The 15,720-nt window shown below is 46.0% G+C and overlaps 1 protein-coding gene across 2 annotated transcripts in view; it reads left to right on the top strand.

Moving 5' to 3' along the window:
• Window positions 1-249: 249 nt before the first annotated feature.
• The window catches only part of Itpr2 (inositol 1,4,5-trisphosphate receptor, type 2), a 377,779-nt gene continuing 362,308 nt past the window's right edge, over window positions 250-15,720 (top strand). Inside the window, exon 1 of one of the 2 annotated variants that reach the window (XM_087659438.1) lies at window positions 250-641. In XM_087659438.1, coding sequence (XP_087515564.1) covers window positions 550-641 — 92 coding nt within the window. In that variant the 5' untranslated portion in view covers window positions 250-549. 2 annotated transcript variants of the gene reach the window in all.

The raw sequence follows: 15,720 nt of genomic DNA, 5'->3' as shown, positions 1-15,720 counted from the left end.
ATCTCCCTGAGCCCAGAACCAATGCCCCAGACCGAGCCCCCGGACGAGCCCCCTGCCGTCCCCGCAGCGCCGCCCAGCGTGGCTCCCAAGCCTCTGTCCTGGCAGCTTCGGGGTGGCCCGTCCCACTCCGGGAGCTGGCCCCGCCCCGGCCCCGCTCCGCCCCCGGCTGCCTAAGCTCGATTGGCTGCGCGCCCCCCTCCCCGGGGCTCCTCCCCGCCCTCTCCGTCCGTGGGCACCGCCACCTGGTCCAGAGAGTCCCCCGAGGGGACCTAGAGGCTTCGCTCAGGTCGGGCGCACACTCTGGGGACGCAGAGGGAGCGCGGGCCAGGGAGGAGGAGCGAAGGTGTAGGACAGAACTTCGCCAGGAACAGGAAACCCACGGCCGGGCAGGGGCGGCGACGGCGGCGCGGGGCCATCGCAGTGTCCCCAGCGGTGGCCTCGCTGCCGCGTCCCGAGCTGAGCCGCTTGGACCCCTCGGACTCAGAGGACCCAAGCTCACCCTTGCGAGCAGCGGAGACAGCGGGGACGGCCTCACGAGCGTGAAGCAGCATGTCTGACAAAATGTCCAGCTTCCTCTACATTGGGGACATCGTGTCCCTGTACGCGGAGGGCTCGGTCAATGGCTTCATCAGCACCCTGGGGTAAGCAGGACGTGCTCTGAGTAGCGCCAGCCAGCTCGGGTCCCTGACCCTCTCGCGCGGCGTGTGTGTCCGGGGGCTGCGCCTGGGACAGCCCCTGGTCCCCTAGGTCCCAGCGCGCAGGAAGCCGCGAGCGCTTCTCAGCAACTTCATAATCTGCAGCCCGAGACACATCCGAGAAGAGGAAGTGGTTCGCACGCCCCAGACAGGCCCTGCGAGCCTGCCTTCCCTGCCTTGTTTTGATTAAAATGTGTGTGTTTTCTCCTCATCTTCCCTATGGCCTTTCTCAGCGCTCTGCTGCAAAGAACGGTGGATTGAAGTCCCTGGCTTTGGCCACGAAAGTTAGGCGATGTGCACAGCGCAAATGTGGCTTTGTCCTACTTGAGGAGATCACCAGCCCCTCTTCGCTGAAGTAATTTCCTTTTGGCCTTGCCAAAGGAGGACTCACTCCTCTGGCTTTGCCAAAACTGGCCTCCAGGGCAGCCTGGGTTCTAGAACTCGGCTATTCTCTCTCCCTGTCTATCCCCTCCGCCAGTAAAAGGAGCTCAGCCTACTGCAAGGTCCTTGTGATTCGAGTCGCTGTAAGAACTGGGGAAATACAGATGTATAGACTACAGAAAAGCAGCGTGTTAGTTAGGTAGGACCTTTTCTGTGTCCATGCTGGTAAACAGTTAATTTCACCCCACAATATATTTTAGTGCACAGGTGGTTTTCGGTTACTTCACGGGCCCCGGCTCAGACTGTCTTATCTGAGAAGGTTGAGGTTGGTGACTGTTCTCAGCTGTTAGGTTTTGGAGTCCTGTCCCCCCTGGGCTGTGAGGGAGAGAGCCTTTCTGTGGCAACGTTGCCTGCCCAGTTCTCTGGAAGTCACCAGTGGCTCCACAGTTCCTGTTCTTTGTGCGTTTCCCAGGAGACTGCGGGAAGGAAGGTTTCATTGCGTATCTTTCCCGCGTTATTTGCTCCTGACTGTGAAAGAAGTACTTAGTCCAAGTGTTTCCGCTCAATCCAGTTGTTTGTGAGAGGACTCACAGTCCAAGTCTAGTCCGGGTCCAGGATAGTGCTTCCTTGATGAATCCTGTCAAACCTGGTAGGCATGGAAGGTGTCACCTATAGCAGCTAAAAGGAGGGGCTCTAGAGACAGAAGGTTTGGGCTGGGATTCCCAAACTTTGATTTGCAAACCTTATGACCCAGGGCAGGTTAGGAAATATATCTGGGTTACATCTCCTGGGTTTAAAAATGGGACTCACAGTAGTTTCTGCATAGGGGTGTGGGAAGGAGAGGTAAGGGAGACAAAGTGCTTACCATGGCAAAGCCTTAATGACTATGTTCCCAGGTTAATTAGCTGATGCGGTAATTATCACCACCCAGGATAGGCAAGAGTTCAAGGGTCACTCTCAAAGTTGATTACGGGTAGTGTACAAAGCGAATACTGGGAGGGCCGAGGTGGTCAGCTTCCACAGTAGGCATCGTTGAGACCAGGAGATGGAGACGGAGAGAAGTGACCGATTCACAGAGGGTATTTGTGTCCAAAGCCAGAACTCTACTCCCGTCTCAGATGCCCAGCCACGTGTGTCCTACTCCGCTTTCAGTAGTAACTGTAGACACAGAAAATCAGCACAAAAGGCTGTTGCCGTGGCGTTCTGGGTGGCGTCGAAAGCGCCTATTGCATTCCATGTTTCTCAGTGGTTATTTGATAGTGGAGTTTCCCTAGGATGCGTTTGAGACTGTGTCATCCCCTGTGCATGACGTCACAGTGTTAAGATGATTACAAGGCAGAGTTCAGGTTGAAGTGCCTTGAATGTGCTACCCTGGGTGGAGCTTGGCACTGTGATTGGATATCTGTTTTCTGAAATAGACTTCTCAGGGGTTCCGGTGGCTCATAGACCTCTACAGGCCACGCGTGTGATTGCCCTCACGCCCAAATCAACAGGTTTCCCAAGTCTGGTTACAGAAGTCACTGCTGACATCCCCTGATACATATTCTGCCCTCGGTGAATGATGTTCGAAGGGTCCTCCACAGCAGCCCAGAGACATGGACTTCAGTGGGCTCTACACAAGTTTAAATCTTTTTTTTTTAAAGATTTATGCATTTATTATATATAAGTACACCGTAGCTGTCTTCAGACACACCAGAAGAGGGAATCAGATCCCATTACAGATGGTTGTGAGCCACCATGTGGTTGCTGGGAATTGAACTCAGGACCTCTGGAAGAGCAGTCGGTGCTCTTAACCACTGAGCCGTCTCTCCAGCCAGACAAGTTTAAATCTTAGGAATCACGATAGACCAGAAAGCTTCCGAGGCATCTTGCTTGACAAATACTGACACCCTTGTATCTGTGACACAGTACTTTCTGTTTAGAAGAAGCAAATAGAAATACTTTCACATTTGGGAAATATCCAATAGGGTCCAACATGAAATTATTAATTATCTTACCAACAAGCAATTCCAAACAATGTCGTATGCGAGATCTGCAACTACCATTGTAGCATCTTCCAAAGATGCTTCTGGTACTTCTTACGAGGCTTCACTTCTTTTTTTTCTTTTCTTTTCTTTTTTCTTTTCTTTCTTTTCTTTTTTTCTTCCAGAGCTGGGGACTGAACCCAGGGCCTTGCACTTGCTAGGCAAGCGCTCTAGGCAGGTGCCTGTGAGCAGGAGCAAGAGCTAGGGCATGCTCTCAGTGATTCAAATTCTACTCTGTGTGTACACACGTGTGTGTGTGCGTGTGCGTGTGTGTGCTTGTGAGAGAGAGAGAGGGTATATGTCTGTGTGTGAGTGTGCATGCGTGTGAGTGCATTTGTATGTGTATCTATGTGTGTCTGTGACTGCGTATGCTGTGTGTCTCTGTGTGGGTGTGCACCTGTGTGCATGTGTATGTGTATCTATGAGTGTCTGTGTGTTTGAGTGTGTGTGAGTGTGTGTGCGTGTGTGTATATCTGTGTCTGTGTGTTCAAGTATGTGTGTCTGAGTGTGTGTGCATGTGTACGTGTGTCTGAGTGTGTGTTTGAGTGTGTGTGAGAGTGTGTGTGCGTGTGTATATATCTGTGTCTGTGTGTTCAAGTGTGTGTGTGTGTCTGAGTGTGTGTGCATGTGTACGTGTATCTATGAGTGTCTGTGTCTGTGTATGTGTCTCTGTGTGTGATTGTGTGTCTGTGTGAGTGCATTGTGTTTATGTCTGTGAGTGTGTGTCTGTGTATGAATGTGTGTCTATGTGTGTGATTGTGTATGTTTATGTATGTGTGTCTATGCCTGTGTGTACCTGTGTGTGTCTCTGTGTGTGCATGTATGTGTGTGCTGTGCATGTGGAGGTCAGAGGCTGTGCTGGATAGTTTTGTCAACAAGGCAACTAGATTCACCTAGCAAGGGACAGTCTCCACTGAGGAATTGCCTCCGTCAGTGGTCTGTGGGTGATCTTTGTGATTAGTGATTCATATGGAAGGCCCAGTAAACTGAGGGAGGTTCCAGCTGCAGGCAGGTGGTCCTAGGCTCTATAAGAACTCGAGCTGAGCAAGCCATGGAGAGCAAGTCAGGCAGCAGCACCTCTCCACTCTGCTTCAGTTCCTAACTTCAGGCTTCTGCCTGGAGCTCTCGACCTGACTTCCCTCACGATGGACTAGCCTATAAGGCCAAATAAACCCAAGTAGTGTTTTATCACAGTATCAAAAGAGCAAACTTTCACCTAGGCCCTTTCTCCTATAGTCGACTTCTTTAGTACCCCTGCCCACTAGTGACTGGAGCTAAGGTCTGCACCTGTAACACCCAAGCCTTTGGGAGAGACTTAAAATTCAAATTTTAAGACTTTAATTCTGAGTCATTGGCATGATTATTATTTCGTAGGTTCCTTTCATTGTTCCTTTTTTTTTTATGGCTGTTCATGGTTAAACTTTTTTAAAAAAGTTTTTCTTTCTTTTTCTAGCTTATAAAGAATTAGGTTTCATTATGGTATTTTCCAAACATTCTTTGTTTTGCTTCCCCCATTCTTCCCCATTCTTTCCCTCCTGCCCTCCCTTGTACCTTTCCAGCCTCCTTTATGCCACACTCTCATGGTGTGGTCTTTTCACGCATAGTTTCAGAATGTAGGATATTATTTAGCTTGGGAAACCAGAAAGGCCTTTGCCTGAGCCAAATAAAATATATATTTTTTGAAAATTATTTTTATTTTATTATTTTATGTGTTTGGGCGTTTTGCCTGCATGTGTCTGTGTATCACGTGTGTGCAGTGCCTTTGGAGATCAGAAGAGGCTGTTGGATCCCCTGGAACTGGGGTTTCAGATGGCTGTGAGCTGCCGTGTAGGTGCTGGGACTCAAGAGCAGGTGCCTGACTAGTCTCTGGAACCTTAGGAAGCAGAGTCTTACCTAGGGCGGGCTGGGTGTGCCCTCCCTGTTACAGTGTAGCTGTTAGTCTCCAGAGCAGAGCCAGGCTCAGGCTCCCGCTACATTGTTGCTCGTGTGTTCACAGGTCTTTTGTATCAAATGCGGGGTGGAAATTTGTCTTTGATTTTCCTTGCTCTTCCGCTCCTGTTGTCTTGGGCCTGCTGCTAATTGGCACATGGCCTTGTTCATATCAGCTATCTCTCCTCCTCAGCTTTCTTGTCCTGGAGACTAAGGGCGGTGGATTCTGTCCTCCCTCTCCTAGGATAAAATTGATAAAACTGAGCACCGAGACCAGTGAAAATGAAAGTGTGTGGGGAAAGGTTGGTGATGTCTCCATATACACAGTTACAACATTTCTTCAAAAGCTAATGAACTGCTGGCGTGACCTAGACCAGAGTTCTAGTTCAGTAACTGTGGGGCTGCATGTGTTTAGCCAAACTCATTTGTTCCGCTGTAATATTACAGATTCCAGGGAGCATCTAAGAATCAGACAGGAAACTCTCCGGTTTCTGTTTTAATGCCTCATCCCTCTGACACTTCCAGAAGCATGACGGCATTGCCACTGAACTCAGGTGGGCGGTTGGCGAGAGCTGTCTTTACACGGGACGGATGTTTACTTGCAAGTAAATGTTGCCTACTTTAAATATTTTCTGGTGTAAATGAGTTTTAAAGGCTGTGTTGTGGGAATGTTTGCAGTGGGGTTTATAGTGGGGTTTGCAGTGGGGTTTGCTGTGGGGTTTGCTGTGGGGTTTCCCTCTTTCTTGAGTTTAGCCAGCTCCTTAAGGCAGCAGCTGACAAAATGAGGCTCATCAGCCTTCTGCGTGTTTAAATTTTTAATAATCTCTCTCTGTCTGTCTCTCTGTCTCTGTCTCTCTCTGTCTCTGTCTCTCTCTCTGTATATGTTTCTGTGTGTGTGCATCTGTGTGTGTGTATGTGTGTGTGTGTCTGTGTGTTTGTGTGTGTTGTGTGTGTCTGTGTGTTTGTGTGTGTTTGTGTGTGTGTCTGTGTGTGTTTGTGTGTGTCTGTGTGTGTGTGTGCTTGTGTGTGTCTGTGTGTGTATGTGTGTGTCTGTGTGTCTCTGTGTGTGTCTGTGTGTTTGTGTGTGTGTCTGTGTGTGTCTGTGTGTGTATGTGTGTGTCTGTGTGTGTCTGTGTGTGTCTGTGTGTCTGTGTGTCTGTGTGCTGGCATGAGTGTCACAGCACACGTGTGGGGGTCACACAGCATCTTTGGGTTTAGCTTACTTTTTCCTTCCGGTGTGGGTGGGGACAGGGGGCTCAGGTCCTCACTGCCATGAGTGCTTTTATGCACTAAACTATGGCAGGACCTTCAGTGTGGCTCTTAAGTCCCTTGAACATTGTGGTTGCAAATATCTGTGTTTCTTTCAGTTTTCCTTTGAGTGGTATTTATACTTTGGGGACAGGGTTTTCTCTGTGTAGCCCTGACTGTCCTGGAATTTGCTCTGTAGACCCAGCTGGCCTCAAAGTCAGAGATCTGCCTGTCTCTGCCAAGTGCTGGGATTAAAGGCATGCGTCTACCAGAGGCCCAGCTGATGGTTTATAAGTGTAAAGTTCTGCATAGGATACCCTTGTATTGTCTTACAGAAAAGCTACCTTACACCCTAGATCGTGTATATACTTTGAATGAACTGATTTTCTTCTGGTGTTGTATTTTAGAGTTATAGTTTTCTCTTTGTTTCTTTTCTTCTCCTTTTGCCTTTTATCTTTCTTTCTTTGTTCCTTTTTTCTTTCTTCTTTCTTTAGTGAAGGAGATTTCAGATACACTGTGTAGGTTAACACAGCGCAGGTTAACAGGTCCTTTGGTCTTTCCATCTTTTCATAAGCTCCCCACTCCCCATGTTGATGATACATCTCTTAGCAGATATCCAGGTTTCTGACTGAATCCATAGTCAGGTGCTTTAAAGGTGGGACTGAGTAGAGTGGGGTGATAGGGTGGGATGGGGTGAGGTGGGGGGATGGTGGAAGCACAGGTGGTCCTTCTGTCCCTGCCCATTCACTTGGTTTCTGATTAGTAAGTGAAAAGTGTGAGTGTGCGCGTATGCCCGTGTGTGTCTGCTTATGCTCACACATGTGCATTTATATGTGCACGTTTTAGCTGTTGCTGTTGTACTTAGAATATATGATCAGTTATGGACTTAGTCGATAGCCACACACTTAGGAAGCTGTGGGTGACCATCGGCTGGTACCCTGATCTCAGGCCATTCTAGTAGTCTCTTAGCATGACAAAATCCTGGGGTCCTTATTTCTACTTCCTGCTTGATTTTGGCCAAGCATTTAACATTTCTCCTCACTGGTTTCATGTTTGGTGATGGACATGGGATGGATCCCAATGGTTCCAAATGCATATTTTGTTGTGGCATCCGTGGCCCCTTTGGATTTCTACTTTTCGGTTTAATATTTTGGATTGTTGTGTTGTTTTGAATGCTGTAGAGATATTGGGTCTCACTCTGTTGTATCAGGCCGACCTCTAATTCAACAGAGCTTCTCCCTCTCTGCCTCCCAAGTGCTGGGATTAAAGCAGGAGCTGTTATGACTTACCTCAATGTTCCCTTTCTCTGAAGCATTTATTTTGCTATTTAAATATGTGTAGATTTGATTCATTTCTTTTAAAAGCTTTATTTAGTTGTTATTCTCATGATGTTAAATTTTTTTGCCTTAACACAATTCAAACGAGAGACATTGCACTCTGTTACAAATAGGCAGATAGCCCGTTTTTCTCAATACATGTTTAAGGATTAAAACCATTATATATTTACTTTATATGTATGTCTGTGTACCATGTGCACATGCCTGGTACCAGTGGAGACCAAAGGAGGGCATCAGATCCCCCAGCAACTGTATTTACAGATATGGTTGTGACACCATGTGGCTGCTGGGAACAGAACCTGGAAACTCTGGAAGAGCAGTGTTCCTAACCACTGAGCTATCTCTCCAGTCCTGGATGCTGTCCTAAACCCAGAGGTCACTTCATGGCTAACATGCAGCTTCCAGACGCTGGCTTGCAGCAGGAGCTCAGTGGCCAAAAGGCTGTTGTTGCATCTCGTGTGCCCGGCGCTTTACTGGAGCCCGGGTAACTCCGCCGCTCTTTGTACAGTTGCTCCCTTTGGACTGTCCTTGTGTAGCTGGTGACGAAATAACAGGGAGAATGTAGTCAGAAGACTATGGACCTAAACTCCCACACTACGTGCAGACACACTGCACGCCATCATAGACAGACGTAGAGAAAATAGCCTCAAGCTTGAATGACCGCTTTACAGGTCAGTCACAGCACAGTTCACTTAGTTGATAATCAATACGTTTTTGAGACGTCTGTATGGTTTTAAAGGATTCTTTAGTTTCTTATCGCTCTTAATGGACAGTTCTTAACTTTGACAAGTATAAACAAAGCATCTTTCTAGTCACGGCCAGAAGAGGGAAAATGGGGGAACACAGCCCTGGCTACTATTCAAGCCTGGATCCTAGTCGCTGTTAATGCTTTAAGGTACAGCATGGAGAATGTTTGTCTGGCCAGCAATGCTGAGCAGCTCTGAGGTCTGGCCTATTTTGTTAAAGCAAATGTGTATTCTGTGTTGTTTTCAAAGCCTGTTCCAGCACGTATGACGTATACACCTGGGAACGGCTCACTGGCGGTGTTAGCAATCTCCGTGCTAAGCACGAGGCTGCTGTTATCTGAATCACTGTCTACGGCCTCAGTTTGTGGGTGTGTTTTGTTGGTACGTGACTGACATAAACCAGGGGTGTTTTCAGCTGGCTGATTTTGAAATGGAGGAGTGACCTCTTTCCAAATTATAACCAACAAATTGATTAAGAATAGCTGTTACAGGGTTGGAGAGGTGGCTCAGTGGTTAAGAGCACTGACTGCTCTTCCAGAGGTCCCGAGTTCAGTTCTCAGCACCTGCATGGTGGCTCACAACCATCTGTGATGGGGTCAAATGGCCTCTGTGTGTCTGAAGACATGGACAGTGTACTCATATACGTAAAATAAATAAATACATTTAAAAAAGAGTATCTGTTATGTAGTTAGAGCATTACCTACTCACAGATCTTAAATCGAAACTAGGTTAAAATGGCAGGCTGTTCAGGATAAAAACATCTTTAATATTGAAATTGAAAGTGTGCTGTCAAGAACTGAGTTCACGTGGCTTTTCTGACAAAGGGCTGAATGCTGGCGTGTGCTGTGGATCGATTGACTTCATTCATTCACCTATTTCTTCACTGTCATTGAGCCTTTATGATGGGTGAGGCTTTTGTACCCAAGAGATGCTGTAAATCCTTATCTGGAAGGCTGACCTTCCTTTGAGAGTTTGACGTTTGGTGAGATCTGTGGGGACACAAACGCATCCTATATCTTTGCTCTCAAGACTAGAGACAAAAAGGTACTTTTGTGTCTTTTGGATCCTTTTGTGCCCAGCACTAGACAGTTTCTGAGGTAGAGCTGGAACTCTGGGTGGAGCCTACTGGGTGTTTAATGAGTAGCTGTAGAATGGATTTAGTGAATTGCACCAGAGAAGGGAAGAACAAGAGCAGAGTCAGGCAGCTCCTTTCCAACACCACGGGAAGGTTAGGAATTACGTCACAGAGGGTTGGAAGAGCCACATTTCTTCCTCTCTTGCTGGTCTGACCTGGTTGAGGCAGGCTTCAAGGAGGAGGAACAAAGTGAGCTCAACTCATCAGGATGGATGGTCGTTTGTATCCTAGTGACACTCACAGTCCGTGGCACATTCTTGACATTGCCTTGTTTCATTTTTCAACAACCAGTGAGATCTTACTACTCATTTTAATAGGTCTAAAACTCCCAAAGCAAACAGTTTGAGGTTGAGATAAGCAGAGATAGAAGCATGATCTGAAAACCCTTCATGCTTCACCCAAGAGAGAGCTTTGAGTTTGGGTTTAAAGAGATTGTGGAGATGAACCTGGGACCTGCAGCCTGGTCAGGAAGGAACTTGAGGTGACTGGGAACTTTAAGCCAGAGTACCAGCCGTGCAGACTCCAGGCTTCTATTTGATTCTTCAGTTTTTCATCTCCTGGGTTGTATATTTGTTGTTTTCCCTATGAGTGTGTCCAGCTTCTATGGATTTTTTCTGAGGTACAATCTCACTCATTACACAGCCCCGGCTGGTCTGGAACTCAGTGTATACTGCAGGTTGGTCTCCAACTTGTACTCATCCTCCAGAGTGCTGGCATTACAGGTGTGCACTGCTCACCTGATTTAAGCTCATTTGTAATTATTTTTAACTCAAGTTTCCCAACCCCTCTCCTTCTGACTTGGTTTTACTGTTCTAAAGAGTGACAAAGGTCACAGATTCTAATGAATGCAGGGGAAGGCGAGGGAAGTTGACACAGTGTAATCTAAGCTTATATCTAAATTCTTAGAATTCAGACATGGGAGTTACTGAGGTCCTAGCTGAAGTAAGATGTTTGTTACTGTTAAAATATCACTGGAAAAAAATCTCCCTGTCAAGGACTTGTTACTGTTGTTACTAAGGGAATTCCCAATGGAGGCCCAGAGAATTCTATCTCTGAGACAGTGTAGCTGCTTCCAAATCCATCACCAAGAGCTTTCCTTGCACAGCAGCTCCTTCCACAAAGAGGACTGGAATTGTGTTCAGAATACACATGGATCCCCAGGGCTCAACATGGAGGCCAAAGGATCAAACAAATAAATAAATCTAACAACAGACTCCAACCTTAAGCAAGCCCACAAGTTGTCTGTTGAATTGTCAAATTGACGTGTCTTGTCCTCAAGGTTTCAGATAGTGAGGTGCCCTCCACTCCTGTTCAATTCGATCTTAATTAAGTCATTTGCAAATCTCAGGTGAATTGCCTTGATACCTTGTAAACAGTCCACAGGGACCATGGTTTGTGCTCTCTGATCTTTTTTTTTTTCTTTTTTTCGGAGCTGGGGACCGATCCCAGGGCCTTGTGCTTGCCTAGCAAGCACTCTACCACTGAGCTAAATCCCCAACCCATGCTCTCTGATCTTAACAGACCTGAAGAAGCCTTACTGTCGACTGTCTTACTGGTTGGTTGTCAGCTTGGATAGAGCTGGAAGGCAGAATGACTGGCTTGTGTTAGTAAGGCTCTATGTTGGTACACGGAAGCCACCCCTCGGCAGCTCAAGAGCAGGAAATGCCTTCAAGGACATTTGAGAAACTCAAAGCAACCGAAAGGAGGACTTGCGGTGAGCCTTAGCTAGGCAGAGAAGCTTGACCATGGGGCTCCCAACAGCAGGGCCATCTGGCTGGATAGCATCCTGAAGGTGGACATCACCCAGCAGTTCCCGTATTCTCTGTCTCTCTTGCTAATTTGTTTTAGATTAGGCATCTGGTAGGATTCATTCCTGCTTGGATTAGGAGTCATTACTTATGATGGCTAATCTTGGTTGTCAATTAGACATGCCTGAGAGGATTAATTAAAGACTTGCCACCATCAGACTGATGTATGGGCATGACAATGGTTTTTTTTTTTTTTTTTGTTTTTTTTTGTTTTTGGATTGATAATGGATGTAAGAATGCCCAGCCCACTGTGGGCGGTACCATCTCTAGGCAGATGGGCCTGACCTTTATACAAATGACACTGAACCAGGAGCCTGCTGTTTGCTTCAAGTGTCCGCCTTGAGCTCCTGCCCAGATTTCCCTTGATGATGGAGTTGTAACCTGTAAACTCAAGCAAACCCTTTCCTCTTGAGTTGTTTACCACAACAGAAAAAGCGAACTAGAACATTCCTCATGCCCAGGAAAGCAAGTTGTAAGGCCCAGCTGGCCAGCAGGGAAATTGCTGAGCTCAGATAGGTTTCCTGTTATTTAGGGGGCAGTGTGGTGTGGGCCACAGCGGAGTTTTGCCTGAATGAAATGCCCTTTGAAGCAAATTGTGATGTGGCACACATGCTATACCATTCACCATCTTGGCTGCCTTAAATGTGTAATCAGCTCAGGGGCAGCAAGGACATGGCAGTGTGGACAATCAGGACTTCTTCATATCAGGCACTTGGTACCATTCAGACACAGGTCTCTATCGTCTCTGAGGTTCTTCTATCTCTATGAATTTGCCTATTCCAGGTACCTCACGGATGTGAATCATGCAGCAGTCCTTTGTCACAGCGTCACTTGCTGAACAAATGTGCGTTACACTGGGATCTGTGTATTTTAAGATAGCTCGCAGGGTTGGGGATTTAGCTCAGTGGTAGAGCGCTTGCCTAGGGAGCGCAAGGCCCTGGGTTTGGTCCCCAGCTCCGAAAAAAAGAAAAAAAAATAAGATAGCTCGCAACTACTGACAGCAGCTTCTTCCTAGGTAAAACATTAGTGCAATTGTTCTTACGAAACCTTTGACAGCCACAGGTAATTTTAAAAGTAGGGAGCTCTCACAGGATCTCGTGTTGTTACGTCTTGCCATTAAGAGGTTCTTTAAAAAAAAAAAAACCAAGACATGACAAAACTTGCGTCAGAAAAAGTGACACATGTGACCTTTCTTCAGTGTATGTATGCTGTAGCTATGGTAAAGAGAAGTCGATGTTTTGCAAGTTCAGTTTTGTTGGTTACAAGCTCAAAGAATGAATTAGTAAGCACCTCCGAGACTACATAACAGAGAGTAGACCTTTTAGTGGATGACACGTAATTCTGCCAGGGACAGATTTTGTGCCTGAGCTTGAACAGAAAGAACTTCCTGAAGCCAAACCCAGAGACTGGCTGAAGCATTAACACGCATCTTACTTTAGAAAAACATAGTAGGATGTGCTTCACTTTGTAACTTTCATTTGTAAGATTTAAGAATAAATGGTGACCGAGAGACATTTCAATACGGTGAAAAGAGAACAAATAGGTAGTGTTTTGATCTTATGTTAATTTTGATTATATCCACTGATGTGTTTGGCCAGTGTCTGATAATTTGAAATCCCTTACTTAGCATTAAACTGACTCATGTTCTAGAAGCCTTTTGAGTTCAATACACAGATGAATTATTACACACATAGAAGAGAATGAAAGGAAGAAGGTGTGGATACGTACAAACTACAAAACAATTTGAAAACTAAAGCGATATAATTTAATGTTTTAGTTTTGGTTCACTATCATCCTCTATGGTAGGACTCTTAAAATGTCTCAATATTAGAAATGTGAGTTTGACTCTCCTGATGTGGTGCCACATGGCTTTAATCCCAGCACCTGGGAGGAAGAAACAGGAGGGTCTCTGTGAGTTCGAGGCCAACCTGGTCTATATAATGAGTTCCAGAACAGTTAGAGCAATGTAGAAAGACTCTGTCTCAAATAAACAAACAAAAACAAAAATGTAAGTTTGAGCTGGAAGACACTAATATTGTGGGAGTTCTGTTACATTTCTGTGATGTTCAAATGCCGTTTAATGATATTGTACCTTGTAAAGAGAGCAATTAAAACAAAAATCAGCTGCCCGGATCCCCAAGTGCAGAGCAGCGACCCAAAGTAAGTTAATGATTTAGAGACTGGTCTCTCGTGTTTGGAGAGCATTCAAGGTCAGTGCTAATATCAGGGACATGACCACTTAAACATTTACACTGCAGGATGAATTTTGGCTTTGGCTGTGTTTTCTCTTTCTTTCTTTCTTTTCTTTCTTTCTTTCTTTCTTTCTTTCTTTCTTTCTTTCTTTCTTTCTTTCTTTCTTTTTTCTTTGAACGAGATCACTTTACTGGGTTTGAGCCAGGGGAGGTGACACCATTTTTCCAGAGAGGGCAATTTCAGGTCTGGTTCTCCGGGTAGTGGAGGGATTTTGTCATCCTTAGGATGCTGCCCAGTAACTTGGAGTGACAGACATAAGAAATATTCATTGTGAGTTTAACCAAGAAAGAGAGTTATGAAAATGTCTGTGGGTATGTATGTTCAGGGCTAATGAGAAAGGGCTTTTATTTGCCTGTCTTCTGTTTCCTTGTGAGTCTGGATGCAGGCAGCCTTGTCCCCGTTTCCCTCGTGAATCTTTGTTACCGAGTAGGGGGAAAGCAGAGAGCTGGTCTTCAGGTCTCAGCCACCAGAGAGCCTCTCAGGTCTTTAAGCATCACCATGTTGGAGGTGTAGAAATCAGCTAGTGCATCAACATAAACACGGTCTGGGTTGCCCTGGGTTGGATCCTCAGCACTGGAAAAAACTAAAAAGACAAAAAAGGAGAACAGCGTCACATCTGTCAGGTGTATCTTCTTCAAAACAGGAGCTATAATGTGCACCTTTATTTTTAGTTATTTAAAATATCTGCGTGTGTGCACCTGCACGTGTGTTGGTACTCAAGTGTGCTGTTGACCTTGTCTCTGGCATCTGGGGCTTACTGGCTAGGATTTGGAAGACTGCCTTGCTTTGAACTTAGGTCCTGACACTTGTCTAACAAGAACCTTGCCACTGAGCTATGTCTCCAGCCCTATTCTAAGAGATTTTTAAAGGAAGTATCAACAGCATCATAGATTTTGAAACATATGTAACAAAACGTGTATTAATATCAGGCCCTTCTGGCTATCGCTACAAATTCTTCTCCCCTTCTTTCTTACTTGCAGATGACTTGGGTGTATGGGTGTTCAGGACAAAGTCCACATTTCCCCCTCCCACTGACCCAGCATTCTCCCCCCAGCCCACTGTGGCCACACACTACACTTGGGAGGAAGACCTTTAAGGAGGCTCAGTGCCCTGCTCTGAACAGGTGTTTGGAACAAGAGCGTGGGAAGAACGCATCCTGGGCTTCGTAGATGAGGCCTCTGCACTATGTTAGCAAGGCACCAGATGGTGAAACTGTTCTGCAGATGCCTTTAAGCCCAGGCGCTGGATGGATGGGTAGCCAAGGGCCAGAGTGGGGTGTTTTTTAAGCAAGAGAACGAAGCAGTTTGCTTTAGAATGGCCAGGTTTTACTCTAGAAGAGCTGTGTTTTTGGTCTAGTGGCAGAGAAGAAGACAGAGATAACAGAACAGAAAACTGGAAATCTAACAGGGCAGAAGCTGCAGTGGGGACAGAAGCCACTTGCCACAGAGGCAAAGAAGGGTCACTGCTTTGTTTCACTTTAGAGGTGAACTTAGGAATTGAGACATCCACCACTGTTTCTAAGGCTCTATGACTCTGAAGATTAAACATAGAGATTTGAATTAAATGTTTATTTGCTCAGACCTAGATAAAATATCATCGGTTCTCAGCTCAACTCTGGGCTCACCGTGTTTCATGCTTAAAGCAGAACACCAGCTTTGCTTTGTAGCTGCACAGACATTCAGGGCCTTATAGGAAGTTTCCCCATGGTCTGCTCACCTTCCTTTCTTACCTGCTGTCATCTGTTTCCTATGAAGATGCCAGCTGTAACTTGTTTCCCACCTCCAGACTGTGAGGACCCTTTATGAGCTACAAAGTTGCAAGGCAGTCTCTAAGTGTACAGCAGCTGTGGCTTTAATTTTGATTCTCTCTCTCTCTCTCTCTCTCTCTCTCTCTCATACTTTCTTTCTTTCCTTCCTCCTTTCTTTCTTTCTTTCTTTCTTTCTTTCTTTCTTTCTTTCTTTCTTTCTGTGTGGTGTATGGTGTACATGTTCATGTACACGTGTGTGTGTGTGTGTGTGTGTGTGTGTGTGTGTGTGCTTGTATATCTGCATGAGGCTGCTTGAGGTGTGTGATTATGTCAAGGCCAGAGGTTGATGTCAAGTGTGTTTCCTTAGTGGCTCTCCAGCTTAGTTTTTTTTTTGGTTCTTTTTTTCGGAGCTGGGGA

This window comes from Rattus norvegicus, chromosome 4, assembly GCF_021556685.1.
Source record: "Rattus norvegicus strain SHRSP/BbbUtx chromosome 4, alternate assembly SHRSP_T2T, whole genome shotgun sequence".
Lineage (NCBI taxonomy): Eukaryota > Metazoa > Chordata > Mammalia > Rodentia > Muridae > Rattus > Rattus norvegicus.
This window is presented reverse-complemented; position numbering and strand designations above follow the sequence as displayed.